The sequence below is a fragment of the Acipenser ruthenus genome, chromosome 16, assembly GCF_902713425.1.
Source record: "Acipenser ruthenus chromosome 16, fAciRut3.2 maternal haplotype, whole genome shotgun sequence".
Lineage (NCBI taxonomy): Eukaryota > Metazoa > Chordata > Actinopteri > Acipenseriformes > Acipenseridae > Acipenser > Acipenser ruthenus.
The window spans coordinates 6,788,607-6,804,810 of NC_081204.1; the positions used below are offsets into that span (position 1 = coordinate 6,788,607).

A 16,204-nucleotide genomic window follows, 5' to 3' on the forward strand; every position below is an offset into this window, starting at 1 on the left:
TAATCTAATACTTTTTTTTAGCGCCACTGACAAAGCAGTGTTAAGCTTTCCACCTGTATGTACCCCTGCTTGTCCCAGACGGGCTGTTGTGATTCTATAGAAATAGATTCAATATTATCAATAGAAAGTATTTGAGTATTTGTATTGCATTTAAACACGTTCAATATTGCAAACAGGCAGAAGTCATGGACAGAATACTGTTATCAAAACTGCTATCACAGTCTACACATGAGAACCGCACAAATCAAACTAGTCTTAGGTATGCAATCATATACAAGTTTAATTACTAGTGCTGAAAAGATTACATTCCTAAAATAGCAACTGAACAGCTGATCTTTATTACACCCTCCAGTGTTAATGTATTAAAGAAGAAAAAAGAGTGATATTCTGAACTTTAGTTAATTAAGTCTGTGTGTTCCTTATTTTATTTTAGACATTTGTAATTAAAACATAGAGGACATCGGTTTAACAACCCCAATGTGTGCTTTAAAAAACCAAAAAACAAATGAAAAAAACAAAAAGAAAACACCTAAAAGGAGAAGACTTGACTACATTGTAGTACATTTTGGAAAGGCAGTGGAAACCAGTAATTTTACTATACACAATGTCTTTATGGGACTGTACTATCTCTGTATAGCAGAGGTCTAAAAAGTCATCAAAATGGCAGTCATGTTAGGCCAGAGGTTAATGTCATCATCATCAACACATGTGGGTGACTCATTCTTAAACATTTACAGCAACTTGTGTGGTTAGTGCGAGTTAATAAAACCAAGCAGATATGAAGTCCCTGTCTAAAATGGTGCAGTTTTGACAGCATTTGTTTATCTTGTACATTGTAACTAATAAAATCATAGTTTTAAGATATGAGCATTTAACGTTTTAATAGTCATGGTACATAAAGTGAATTTTGTAGTCATGTTGTTCAAGCACTGTCCTCGTTTTCTAATCCACTGCACATATTAGACATATTAAGCTATCATTTAAAATTGAAAAGATGTACTGTTCTTCTGTAAAGATGGAAGCAAATGCAATATTGTGTTGCGAAAATAATTAGTTGTGGAAATGCTTTTTAGTCCTCGTCATGTACTTAGCAACATCCCATTGTTCCTGTAAGGAAATAAAAATGAACCAATCAAGTATAATCATACTAATTAAAGTCAGTTCATTCAAATTACGTAACTAAATTGGATGGTTAACAGCCCTCACCTAATCTAATTCATTATAATAAAGCCAAACATGACTGAAGACTAAGTACAAGAGAAGATATTTGCCAAGGAATAAAAAAGGACCCTTTAAAATTAAAGGTATTGCCATTTGTTTGCTGTTGACAGCTGTTGACTCACCAACATGATAAACATGTTTCTCTAATAATACTATTTTCAGCTTAGATATGATTTTGCAATTAGATAAAATAGCTCATTGCCAAAAACTGACACGAGTCAGACATGGATGTGTTTCTTTTATAGTAGCAAAGGGAATCTTTATCCTGGATTTCTCCTACTCACTATATAAATAATTTGGTACTGAATGTCAGTGCTTGTGACAGGTATGGGGGCTAGACCATCACTGCATCGCAATTACAACAATGACAGGTGAAACCACAGTGTGAATCTTCCAGTGCACCTCAACCTTATTATCAATCTCTTTTTATCAGAATTTGTGTCTGTTTTTATCTTAAAAAACACGTGACATAACTTACATTCCAGCATGCTATGAGAAAAACAATGTTACGAGTGCACAGTACACTGATTCTGTACAGCCTGATATAGAGATGGCTCTGCTGTATAACTCATTTTAGTATTTGTATTTTATTAATGCAGACACTTTTCATGGAACTCACATTTATCAAGGGTGCATATGCTAATATTATCTACTGTCACTCACAGTGCATATACCTCAGGAACACAGCACAGGCTAGCAGGCAAAATACTTTAGGGGTTTTATTTATTCATTTTCTTTATTACTGTACATCGAAATACCCAAGGGTTGTGAAAAACAGCTTAATGCATCACACCACTTTTTTTTTTGTACACTAATGCTAAAAAATGACACATGTTAACAGAATTGATTTAACTGTTCCACCTGAGTTAGAATAAGGTTGATTTTTTATATACTTCTAGTGCTAATAAACATCAGTGAATATGTGCGGTTAGTTAACTGTTCATAATGTACCATCATTGATTTTTATCACCTACACTTTTTTTGCTACTACACCCATGCCACCAGCTTCACAAAATGTACTGCTGAAAAATGTAATGCATAGTCCATATGTTAAGTAATTAATTCCAGATCATTTAATATTTGTAGGTGTGCCTTTACTTTGTGAGTGTCAAAAATATGGATACAGTATTTGGAAGCAGCACTAAAGTTAATGAAGCTATGTTCCAAATCACAGTTATCCTATAATTATCAATATGGCAAAGGCTGGGAGTATGTAGTTTAAAAAAATAATGAATGCTCCTGATTAGCTAGCAGCTTCTGACTCCCACTTTCCATTGGTCAGCACAAATGGAATTCTGCCTGTGCCCTGCTTAAACTCCCTTTAACATCAACGGAAAGGAGCAATCCCATGCAAACATAAAGTACTTTGCCCTTGCGTTTGTAATTTTACCATGTATCACCAAAATTGTGACCTCAGCCTCTGAATGAGTATGTCTTCAACAAACTTAAACCCTTTCGACAGCCAGAAGTGTGACATACAATAGCACAAGAATGAGGCAGAACCTCAGGCACTTCCATACTGTAAATTTTCAAGATAGATTTCTGCTAGCTGACACTGATTTCTCCCATCAGTGCTATATTATCTACCTGTCAGTCAAAATGCTGGTCAAAGACCAAGAGAAGCTGCGGTTCAAGTATCCACATCCCTAAGCTGCTTCTGATTACAGGTTTTATACATAATTCACAAACCACTATTATGTCTGTAATAACAGTTCCTTGACCTGTAAGTCATATCCACAGAAGCACTTACTGTGACAGTATTACACTTAAGAGCTTCTTTGAGACATACGGTTTTCCAATATCTACTATAAATTCAAAGTTTAGTTTATTTTTAACACATTTTTAAGCTTTGTTATGTACGTTTCCCCGGAAGGACATTATTAACTCACGAGTGGCCGTTTTTTTTTTTTTTTTAACTGTAATCAACACTGACTGAACCATAAGATAACACAATGTGTTGTACAACAATGTCCTAAAGCATGTACTTTTCTTGGCTGTCACAAGATGATGGCATCAACCGGCAAACTGGCGACCCCGCACACTGCAAGCGAGCATCTTCACCTCCTCATCTCATCTCACCGACAGGGGACAGAAACCGTAACGGCAGTGTATCACACAACACTGCCCTTTATACCTATCTTTGCCTATCATAGTGTAGTTTTAGATATGTTTACATTAGTAAGCCGTGAACCTTAGGGAAGTAAGGGGTACAAATGGAAAATAAGCTAGTTAAGAATAAAGAGGGTTGTACGCAAGACAAAAATTAAGCTGGGACCATGATGGTTATGACTTATAATTTATCTCCCCCAAAAATTGGAAGAATCTCATATCAAACCTTATGGATTTATAGATGCAGTCTGTGAAGTACACTAAGCATTTGTATTACATGAAAGAAAACTCAATGAAAATATAGGAATATTAAGATACTATATTTGTGGAAAAAACTATCTGATCTAAATGTAGACATGTTTGGAAGAAGCCTTTCTTGTTACCCTCCACAACTCCCAATCAAAAGACATATCGTCTGGTTAATAAGCAAAACAAAACACATCATCAAAACAAATGTTTCAACAAAAAGCCTTTGGCCATGTCTCCTTTGGCTTCAACACATTTTCTCTGATGCTCCCAAGGATTTTTCAAACAGATCCTGAAAACCACCTTTTACCTCGGACCTAATCTAGTTCAATGAAAAGGTGACCTTTGGAATACCTTATAGTTAAGATCAGGGAATAAATGTTCTTATATTCTCTGTAGGCAATCTCTATAGTCTGTTTGAAGATGTTGTAAGAATGCATTGAGCCCAGACCCAAGAAATATGCCTCATTTCCATCTACCAAGTTGGAAGGAACACTTCTCCAGCATCAAGCCATTCTTGACTGTGTGCCCTGAGTGGCCATGACATTAGTACCACAGAAAACTTCATAGTAATGCACAGCACGTAAACTGAAAGAAAGAGGAACCAGGATATTTTTTACCTCCACTGGGGAAGGTGTGTCAGAGCCCAAGGGGAGCACATGTCATTGTTCCGGTGTTTTTCTGGAACTTTTTGAATAATCCATGTATCTGCCACTTAGTTTCTGGCATGTGCTCCTCCTAGTCTCTCAAGTAGTGCTTATAGGGGAAGAAGCTCATTAATAATCACTTTGATGGATTTAGAGGAGTAAGACATCCAGAGTCGGATAGTAAAGAAGTGTTAATATTTTTCCCTTAAAAACACTTAACAAGGAAGAGCTGCGTTTTAGTATAATCTATATTAAGGGCTTCTGTTTTTCATTTGTTATTAATTTCATTTTTCAGTGCTTTATTTTTAGTTATTTTCGAGTTTTATGTAAATCGTTTCTTTTTTCGGCGCTTTCACTTTTTATATATTGTATGAAATTATTGTTTTTGGTTACTTTCCAAAATTCTTGAGGGTTTTTTTGCTGACACAATATATATTAACTCGACAGTATTTGCACACCTCATGTATCTTCTTTCCTTTGCTGTCTTCCACAACAAAATCTTTATGGTCACGTGCATATTCTTCTGGGGTTCTTGTGTGTTTAGGCATTTTTTTGCCAGAATTTCACCAGAATTTACAATTCTGTTTTAAGTTCTTTAAAATCAGAAGCCCTATCTATATTTCATACATTTTTAAGGTTTGAGGAGACAAGTCTTTTATCTTAAAAAACGGGTCACAGACTTCAGTCCCCTAGGTGTTTTATTTATTTATTTATTTTTACGACTTTTTGTTATCCAATACTGTATGTCATTAAATTTCAGACTGCATTTTCATTTTGACTGACAAATGATTTGCCAAAACTATAAAGTCACGTAGACAAATGTTTCAGCTAATGCTTTCATCAATGTTATGAAGTATGCTTTGTATCAATACTGCAGCATTCTGACTTTAGAGACCTGCAGACATTTTGCTGCACAGCAAAAAGATGCAGCTGCGCGTGTGTCACGGATTGCTTGTGTGGTGATGTCAGACCAGGAACTGAATGACACAGAGTTATGCAGTGAACGCGCTGCTTGTGCCAGTTTATTAAATGAACAAATAAAACATTTAAACAAAACACTGAACACAAATGGCATGTTGGCCAAAATAAACAGACAGACAAAACAGACAGTGGACGAACCCCAAACAAGTATCATGCTGGTTCTCTCTCTCTCTCTCTCTCTCTACTGCAAACACACCAACCCGAGTGAGTGATTTGTGCATCTATATATACAGCTGTGCTGGGATTCAACTGCTAATTAATCATACTATTACATATTTTAATCTGCACGTGAAGTGATTGTGCAATCCCCTTGCCTAAATACAAATCTATAGTTTACATCACTCGTGCTAAATATCCCACATTATATCCCGTGCACCGATATATATATACACATCAACAATAACACATCACATACAGCATAAAACACAAAATCAGCACAGGGGCGGAGCATCCTGCCACAACGTGTCAGATAGTATGAGATGATACTGTACAGGCTGTCCTTACAAAGGCAACACAAAATTATCCTGTCAGGACACTGCACTCTGATTGGCTATCATATTATTGTTAATAAAACAATGAATAATCCTCCCACTACACCGAAACTCTATCCTTAAGGTCAGTATCCTATACTGCAGTCATTACATATCTAAAGTAGTTCAAGTTTGGCAGTGAATAAGTGGTTTTGTTACTTTAAAGAAAAGATACTGGAGGTGCTGACTTCCTCAGTTGTCCTGACAGGAACATTTCGTGGTGCCTTTGTAAGCACTGCACTGTACAGAGCTTTGTAGACAACCCTGATCTGAAATGAATTATTTTATATACAAATTGAAACGCTATCCCATATTTTTGTAAAGCACTAGTACAGGCATGAGTTTACTGAAGCGCTGTAAAATTAGCATTCTAATATAAGCTATGGGATTATATAATAAACCCAGTTCTTGACTTATTAAACTGAGCTGACATTATAAGTTATTCTCAAACACTGTAGAAAAAAACATATTAAACAGCGATTTTTAATAAATAAGAGCTACACGAGTCTTCTAAGACATTTCATTTTGCCATTTCTTAGATATGATTTAGAGGTATAAGCTCAGACTAATGGTGGAATGTAGTCTCTTGGGTTACCCAAATAAATAATAATAATAATAATAATAATAATAATAATAATAATAATAATATAGAATGTTTAAAGGGACATTTTAGTCTCTTTTTTTCACTAATTTACACCTTAAGATGTTTGAAATCATTCTGAGAGATTCTATATTCGTATTTTCCCTATGGCTGTTTGTAACTTTTATCTAAATTAACTGCCAGATCCAACCTTTCTCTAACAATTTTATAGAATAAAACAAGTAGAGCAAACTTAGTTGAAAGGTCATACAGTCACTTGAAATGTCCTTTGACTCACCAGACCAGACCAGACTTGTTTATGAGTGCATGCCACAGAGAAAACACACTATATTACACAGGAAATACATTGTTTAAGGTTTTTTTTTTGTTTTTTTTTATCAAAAGATTTATATCAAGTCCCAACGGGTTAGAAATCAGGTGCAGGTTTATTAGCAGAGCATGACAAAGACAGAAGCCACTTTAGAAAGTGTGGATTTAGACTTTGGCTTCAACCTCCAGAGAAATAAGAAAGGCATGAAAAACATGGGAAAAAAATTCTCATGCTGTGCAGGCAGGGATCAGGGTAATGAGATGTGGAAGGAGTACAGAGTGTTTCAAATGGATGATGCAGTCTTTGTAATGATGACAAAGATACATCACAAAGTCAAATCCTAAAGACAATTCATGTGCTGCAACTTTTACATCCTCCTCTCATCAATACTTTTTACGGCAATCAAGAATCTCGATGGTGAATGTGGACATGTAGATTTTTGTTTAATCTACTGTACAAGCAGAATTTTAGTCTGAGAAGCTTGTTTCATATCTTCAATAATACTTGTCCTCCACAGAAAAAAATGGCCAGAAGAAATACAAGTGACTCAGTAATGTGATCATGTTTACATTAGTAGGTGTTTAAAGCAGGCAAGTGACCAGAACCATATGGAGAAAAAATAATGTGCATTACACTGAACACCAAGTATAAATAATTACAAGTTAACCTTACTAATATGTAAATACATCTTACGTTTACGGGATGCCAAATTCATGAATAAAATGTAAAGCAGAACCACGCAACAAACGCTGGTGGTCAGGCTTTGTTGGAGCCAGACGATTTTTACTTTAACTGCCCCTGGTAAAAGCTACAAAATGTCATAAATGTCATAAATGACTATTTTCTTTTAGGCCACAGCAAATTATTGTATGCCTTGGAGCCGTAAAGCACCGAGAAAGCCAGCAATTTAGTCAGTATAATTAATCTACTCCACAATATATTACAACAATTAGAAAGGTCATACATTGCATTATATTCTCTCCAACGCAGCTGGAATGCAAGTGTCTATTGAAATGTAAGTCACATATTATACATTATGTTCACTTCTTGGAAGCTGTATAATAAAAAAAAAAAAAATTACAAAACCTGTTTGATACATAGCTTAATTGCACAAACCCCTAAATGCTATTATTTTGTCTTCCCAATAGTGGACAAAGTAGTATTTGAATAGCAGCTCAAAGGCTATACTCTAAGGATAGGAATCAAATGTTAATCATTAGTCATATAATAACAATCTATGTGTAGCTCAGAGAGATTGCTTTGTACACGAATATGAGCTGCATGCATTGTTTCATCAGTTTTTGAAGCATGTATGGATGATACAAGTGATGATGTAGTCTATGTGACTAATATACAGACATTTCAATTGAGCACAATGGCGTGTGTTTAACAATTATCAATAAATAGTAGGGATGACATAGGGCCCTCGGGTATCCGGGTTACCCGCTTCTTGATATTACTTGAGTCCATTTTCAGGATTCGATTCCTCTTAGAATCCCTTTTTGTTAAAATCGAACGTATATATCTATCTATATATATATAGATATATAACAAAACACTTATTTTTGACTTATTCTGCAACAAGCTATTTCAGGGCCAAAAAAAAAATATAATAATAATTTAAGGATTATACTGATATTTACAAAGGAAATATGTAATATATAAAACACACAAAATAAATAGGTCAGTCCTTTGATTTGTACAGCACAAAGTGTATGGATTTATGTAAGTCCAGCAGAATAAATACAGCACCAAGACCATTATAATTAATCAATATCTAAAAAAACAAGAGAACCAGAAAATAGAAATTCATCACTGCGTCGTCTAGTATTTGCTCAGTACTTTCTCACAGTAAAGAGCTATGCAGATTGCATTTACTTGCAGTGCGCTGGGATACTATTGTCTTGCAATAGTTATAAATAAGTATTTTTTGTGGTTGATGCATAATATGAACGTCGCCAATGACATCAAATACCGTAATCATTTAACATTCAAGAATGAAATCAATAAATGAGCACACTAATTGGTAATTGGCATTCTAAGCATTTAAACTTTCTTTTAAGCTTAAATATATGCAAATATAATGTTTGATATTCACTCAGAGACATTAATAACTCTAAAGTTCTCACTGGAGATGAAAATAAGAAGAAACCTCAGCAGTAAGACTTGTAAGGTAGAAGTCCCCCATGCACTGAGATTATATAGAGAGCACAACATGGGTATGATCCACACGATCCACAGAATCAAGTGCAATGTCTTACTGCTCACACAAATATAACTATAATGAAACCTTAAAACTTTGAGAAACTGATTTAATAGAAACGCACATGGATTCCCTCCCTTTTGCTATGATTTCAGGACATGCTGTTTTCTGCATACTGTGTGGTGGTCTCTGAATTTCCCAAGTGCCAACTATAGTATGCCCATCTTCACAATTCATTTTGGAGCTTAGCACCGCCCCTTACTGTACTTGCACAAACGCATACATCTTTGTTATGCCATGCGATGTCAGATTAATAAGAGTATTAAAGAGAACTTGCAATGGAGGTTATTTTTGTTTCGCCAGATCTTTAAATGGAGTATCTTTGGTATATACAGTACAGTACAGCTATGGACAAAGGTTTTGTATCACCTAGAACTTTAGGACAATTAAGTCTACCGGAAGCCACAATAGTAGTACAGTACTTCATGTCAGATTTAGAAATGTCACATTTTTCTGTTTTTTTCGTGAAGTATATGGAAAACTACAAAGTGGTATGTAATTCAATATGTTAACGTAACATTATTCAGCAGGTTTCATTAAACTTTATAAAGCAAAATGAGTTAATTCTACAGGGTGATGCAAACGTTATGGCCAGCTGTAGTTGTGTTTGAGATTGCTTGTACATGTCTTATGACTACAAATACCTTGGGGTCAGCAGTAAGGAGTTTAAAAGCCTGATAGACTTGGCTCTCTTGCACACCTCCCCCCAGATCCAGGAAGTTGGCTGGCTTTCCACCATGGAGATCAATAATATCACAGGTTGCCATTGCCAGTCCTGCCCCATTTACTAAAAATAAAAAAAATAAACATATTAGAACATTTCTTCAAGAACAAGCAATATTATTTAAAAAGTACTGGAAAAAACATTTATAAATGGATGTCATTAAGCTAGTTACCATCTTTGAAACCAGACATACCAAGAATATAACCAGTCACAAAGAAATGCACTTAATAATAATAAAAATAATAATAACATACATGTATAATAAGACATCATGCAGCAATCTAATTAATAAAAATGAGGTACGAGTTCACTGTCATCAACAAATGCCTGAACGAAGCCCTGATTGGACAAGTAAATCTACTCCATGATCACAAGCAAGTTTAATATCTGCGGTCATTAGTGCCTCACAAAACAGCAAAACAAAAAGAATGACTTTCACAAGAATGTTCCGCTTGACCCAAGGGAGCCAAGACAAATAAGTGACCCAATCACTCCCTGCTAGGCTTACAATCCATGTCTAATTACAAACGTCTTACTTCATTAACTTTACTGGTGCTGAAACGGCATTATGTAAGCAGTGTACATAGTCTTCTGAAGCTTAATAAAAATAGTGTTTGCTGAAAATGTATGTTTGTGTTCATTATAATCAAAAGCAATTTGTATATGCTACCCGTTGAAGTGCCCAATTAGATTAAATTAATGAAATGTAAAACTACAAGATAGAATCATGTGTAAGTAGTACATGTGCATATATTTTTTGGGGGGGAAAAAACTGTATTATACTAAAACCTTAAATTGTTAAGTTTGAACATGTTTCTCTTTTTTTGTAATGTATTCAGTGGGAGAAACTAGAAAGGATTGAGGATTTTTGTGGAAAATGAATTAATGTTTATTTCACAGGCCTAAAGCAAAACATTTTTTCCAAGAATTGATTTAGGCCACCAATTATCATATTACTCCATGCTGTATGTGATTATACTGCACACTTGCATACATGCTTACATGAATGATTATTACACAGTTGAACAATAGGTTTGACTGTAGTTACCAAAGCAAGCGATATTGCCATCCAATCCAATGTACTTGAGGTCATATTTGGCTGCTTCTGTTTCAATTGGATCCCCCTCAGATGTATTGTCCATCGCAAAGATTTCTTTTTGTCTGAACTCTGCATTGTCATCAAAATTGATTTTTGCATCAAAGCACACAACTGTGAAAGAATAGCAGGTTAAATTAATCAAAATATGACAGTGTTCAAGAGAGAAAGCATCTGTGCACATCAGGCTGGGTTCTCTATTCCTTTCTAGGATATATTGGGGTTACAGAAATAATTCAACAAATAAAGAATAATAATAATAGCATCATTAAATGGCACCACGTGGACTCAAAAGTTGTGTTAAATTTGAACTACAGGAACTTTACATGTTAGTTACAATATTTATAACAGTAACTGGCACGTCACGATTTGTGTCCATCTTATTTAGTGCTTTATTCAAAACATATCCCTAAACACACTGTCCTTGAATTTGCAATTCTCATTAAAACAAAAAAAAAGAAATTAAATCCACCCTCATGAAAATGAAACAAGCATTTCTTTACCTTGATGTGCTACTGTTATTTTTGATAGTAAGCTGTCCTTAAAGAACAGAAACAGCATCACAAGTAACACAAATGGGAAGTAAAAGAGAAACATACATGTGCAGTTCTTTATTACTTTAAACCTTTTCTGGCCTGCATGTTGTTTCTCTTCTGTTATTTTGATTTGCTAGCGTGTAATGTGATATCACTTTGTACCAATATTATTGTTTGTTTGTTTTTTTTCTTAAAAAGAGTTTGTAAAGAATAATCATTATTTATCTACCAAAGGTTATATCATCATGGCATTGCAATATAAAAAAGAATATATTTCCTTTTGAACAAATATCAAAGACAGCTTGTCATATCCACAGAGACTTAATTTTGTAGCTGCTGTCGGTCTAAGGATCTGTGAACTGCTATTTTAGCATAACAGAGACCGTGCATTCTGACAGCTGTATACTTTGATCTTGTTGGTTTAACAAAGAACTCTTCAAAAAAAAGGTGCAAGAGAAAACATAACCCCTTAATGGGGTTACATACATGACACTGAAGATCAAAGAGATAAACCAGGAGATGCACCATTATCAGAATTATTAATGTTAGTCACTCAGCTGAAAAAAATAAAAATACATTATATTACCTTACTTCTGACAACTATGTTAATTAAATCAATTAAATTATTTGTTTAGTTCTAGAACATCCAACACTGGGTTCTAATTCTGCCTCACAGGCTCTGAAAATCATCAAAAGGCTTGCCTATGAGGTGTTCCTTCGTTGGTTTTTGGATGAACAGTAGTATGACACGACACCAGTATTTTACCATTCAAGAAACACAAACCATTGAGCACTGCAGAGGTTTATCAACATATACATAATCGATGTAACAGAATGTACTGAGCCATGTACACCACACAAACAGACTGCATTTAGTTTATCCATTGCCTACTGCAAGTTCTACATATAACATGTAAAAAGCATTGTGCGTTTTTCATTGTGCTGTACCTACACAGTTGCACTGAATTAAAAGTCAAAAGCTGTATCTGGAAGAAAAACAATAGGTCCTTTATCTGAGAAGCCTTCAGGCTGCTTTCCCTTCTTGCAGCACGTTTTTTTTAAAGATCATTTAGAGTACTGCAAATGAAAGCAAGCTTTTCTGCTTCAATTTCATTTGACTACTTCACATGTGTGCTGCCAATCAAACAAGTCCTAAGGCACACTGATCATATGTGCATCTGCAAATGTTTATGAATAGATTGTTACTTTTGATTGCCAACGTTTTGCTTTCTTCTGATATAGTGGTGTACTGAAGGTAATGTACTTGGGTGTTAAAATATAAACTTAGCAATTTAAAAGCAGTCAAAAACATTTAAAACATACATATGCTTTTTATTTTCAAAATACCAAGCTTATTAGTCTAGTAAACTGAAGTTCTAGATTGAAAATGAGCAAGCCTATATATGTGAATACTACTTTAACGAAGACTAGCAACTGAGAACTTCCTTCCACAAGTATTAACATCACTTCCTAGAACCACTTTTGCCGTGACACTTACAAGTTCTAATTTTAGTTGACTCCCAAAAGGTACAATCGATTATGAATATATCCAATAGAACAAAACAACAACAAACCAAACAGTTGGACATTTCCAAAGAATTACGTAGACTAGGCCTCATAATCTCTGTTTAGCATTCTCCAGGGCCAGTAGAGGGTGTAGCGAATATATGGCTCCTCAGTACCCCTAACAGAAGATCTACTTACAGGAATCCTTGGAGGAGTTTCCGTTGAGAACTTCTCTCCCCCTTCTGTCACTAAATTCATTTCTAAACTTCATCTTCGTGATTGATTTGACAATTGTGATGACTATAAAAGTATTATTTTCAATCAATTTCATTCTTATAGATGTTAAGGTGTCCAAATGACAATTTTTCCTTTACCCCACAACAACGTTTTATACGTCCAGCGGTCTATAAACCTGCCATTACAATGTATTGTTCTGTCCCCACCATTTCAAACAAGACATTAGCTTTTAATGACGAGAAAGTGCACTGTACAATGTTTGCCAGTGACCTGTAGGAAACACAGCCTTCAGTATTACTAAGCACAGAAACTCATTACTATTTGTTACTTCCATTTGCTACTATTTTGTTATAGTGGTCAGTTTTTATTGTTATTTTTATTATAAAAATAAATCCATATTTCCCAACACTGAGGTTCTATACATTGTCAGAGAAAAGTATTTCCATTTTTCTGTGGCTGCTCTGCCTAGTGTATGTCAAGCTTTCCTAGAATTATCGCCAGTAATAATTTATATAGATAATTACAGTACCTTACACTGCTGACACCTTTCTGCTGACAGGCATATTATTTATTTTATTTATGTGTTTTAGATCATTTTGTGGTGTATCAGTTTTACCCCAAAGTATGTATGCACAGTAATACATGGCTATATTGCAGTAAATGTATGTATATATTGTACTGCAGCATACACTGTATACTGCATCTGTTAAGTCTGCTGCTCACCTAAATTACAACATTTTAAATGACTGCTGTCCTTAGTGCAGGGAAGGCTTTGTTTTTCCAACTGAGATCAATCAATCAATCTATTTTATATAGCGCCTTTCATAGTGGACCACCATCACAAAGCGCTTTACAAGATGCAGTAACAACAAGAAAATCCATAATACTTTAAAAAGAGAAATGCAGAATACATGCAATACAGTAAAAAACGATGCATAATACATGAAATATAGTAAGATCATTCATTTACTTTCTTTCATTTCTTACCTTGTCCTTCAGGAGTTTCTCCAAGGGGGTTCACTTCCACCTGAGTTGCATCAACTTTCAAAAACAGATCATAAAGCTTCTTAATTTGATCTGCCGCCTACATTTTACAAAGGAAAATATAATTAGCAAATAAAAAGGTAACCAATATTTAAAAAAAAAAAAAAAAGCTAAAACGTCCGGGTTCAATTGTACTGTTCTTAATGTTTTCGACTCCAGACAGACTGGTTTAGGAAAATATTTAATAATACTGTTAAATAGCTTTGAAGTAATGATGATCAGTAACGGCTAGCAAAGAATCATTAGGTGATCTTCATAAATACACAGTCATATATGAATGTATGACAAAAAAATATTGGTTACAGCACAGCATTTTAAGATAATACACACACACACACACACACACACAAAGAAGTCACTGCTGGGGCCCACAATTGACTGACCAAACAAAACAAAAAAAAATTGAATTCATATCCTAAAACATAGCCTGCATTGATGTCCAGTAACTGCAAAAGTGTATTTATTACCTGTCGTTCTAAAGATCCTCTGAATCCCAGATTAGCTGCCATGCAAAGTGCCTGCTCATCTGTAACCCCTTGGAAAATATCTATTACTTCCTGTTCAATCACAAAAGCAAAGAAGATTTGATATTAAGTTTAATTTGACAGTTTTAAATGAAAAGGCTATTCACATTAATTCAAAAAGCAGTAATTAACTGGTGTCAGGCTGGCAGTTACAGTTTTCAATCTCAAACCACTGCCTTAAGGATGGTTTGAGAATTAGCAAACCATCTACTGAAAATGATTCAAACACCTTTATTTTGACAGTGACACAATGACAGAACCTGACACCGTGTTTCACGTCAATGTCTGGTATAAAGTGTATGAGCAAACATTTCATATTTCATATGTTTGTTAAAAGAAATTACAAGTACAGTAGTTTCAGGCCGAAGATGTCTCTTCAGAGATTACAATTCATTATGGGTATCATTCAGAACACATATCAAGGATCCACTTTTAAATATTTAAAAATGTGTTGCAACTCTCTATCTAAATACTATAGCTGTACAAGTAGCAAGATGGAAAATAACTTATATTTGCCTAAGCTTTTGTAAAGAGAAATAATAGCTACCATACAGCAATGTATTTGGAAATTCTGACTTTACTGTGAAGTTGTATAATACCAGCAACAAAAAACAAACAAACAAAACATGGCCTGGCCCTTTATCCTAATTGAACTGTTTTGTTTTTTTAATTTTTTTATTCTGTTTTTCTCCTGCATGTCAGAGTTCTAGCACCATACTGAGTTTCATAGTACTTATCATGTAAGTGTTTTATTGAGGACATTACTTCACAGATTGTTACTTTGATATTTTTACTCCCAGGGTACACTGGGAGACCCCATGGTCTTATGAAAAATGGCCAAACACACAAGACACAAAAACCCATGTCCCCCTTAACATTTTAGCCATGGTTGCGCCTATGCATATAAGCAAAGGGGTTTGTGAATTGCTATTTTTTTTTTCTGTATAGCTTTGAGATTTGAAATGCCAGCCAAACTATACATTCTTACTGTATGTTCAGGTCCTACAACAGAGAAGATAATAGGCAATTACAGAGAGTCTTGCATATGTAGGAAACCCTCTCTTCCAGCAGGGGTCTCTGGAGAGTATCAAAAGTACACATAAAAATGTGTAATGTGGTATCCTAGTTTTTCAGTGATTTTCAAAGAACAGGGATACATGTTTTTAAGACGTACATTCTTTAAAAAGATAGCTGTCCCCCACCATGGTCAACGATCATACCTTAAAAATCTTCTCTGGGCTAGAAGCTGCCACTTCTTCAATGTCAACTCCTCCTTGGGGGCTTCCAACCATAACAGGTCCATTACAGGCTCTGTCCATCAGTATGGCAAAGTATGTTTCCCGTGAAATATCCAAGGCTTCTGCCACCATCACCTGCATGTTGAACAGCAGACAACTTCAATTAAGAACAGCTCCGCTAAAACCACTGTAATATAGATGATGCAAAATGTCTTTTAAACAAAACCCTGCTATGACATTCTCGGCTCACAAAAACTGCAGCCTGTATTTTACTTTATTAAATGACTGGGTACAACTGCATAAGGTTATGCTAGTGAATCACATTTAGATTCCCCACAGAGAATAATTAAGTATAAAAACTAATTAATTTCCAGTGTTTATGTGCGCAAAT

General features: G+C 34.8%; 1 protein-coding gene across 1 annotated transcript in view; it reads right to left on the minus strand.

Annotated features, from left to right (window-relative positions):
* LOC117411893 (succinate--CoA ligase [GDP-forming] subunit beta, mitochondrial) overlaps positions 1-16,204 on the minus strand; it is an 80,303-nt gene that overhangs the window by 28,619 nt on the left and 35,480 nt on the right. The window contains exons 5-9 of the mRNA XM_058988616.1: positions 15,796-15,948; positions 14,519-14,608; positions 13,995-14,091; positions 10,681-10,842; positions 9,553-9,695 (exon numbers count right to left, since the gene is read on the minus strand). Of these exons, the coding sequence (XP_058844599.1) occupies positions 9,553-9,695; positions 10,681-10,842; positions 13,995-14,091; positions 14,519-14,608; positions 15,796-15,948 (645 nt within the window). The remainder of the gene's footprint in view (positions 1-9,552; positions 9,696-10,680; positions 10,843-13,994; positions 14,092-14,518; positions 14,609-15,795; positions 15,949-16,204) is intronic.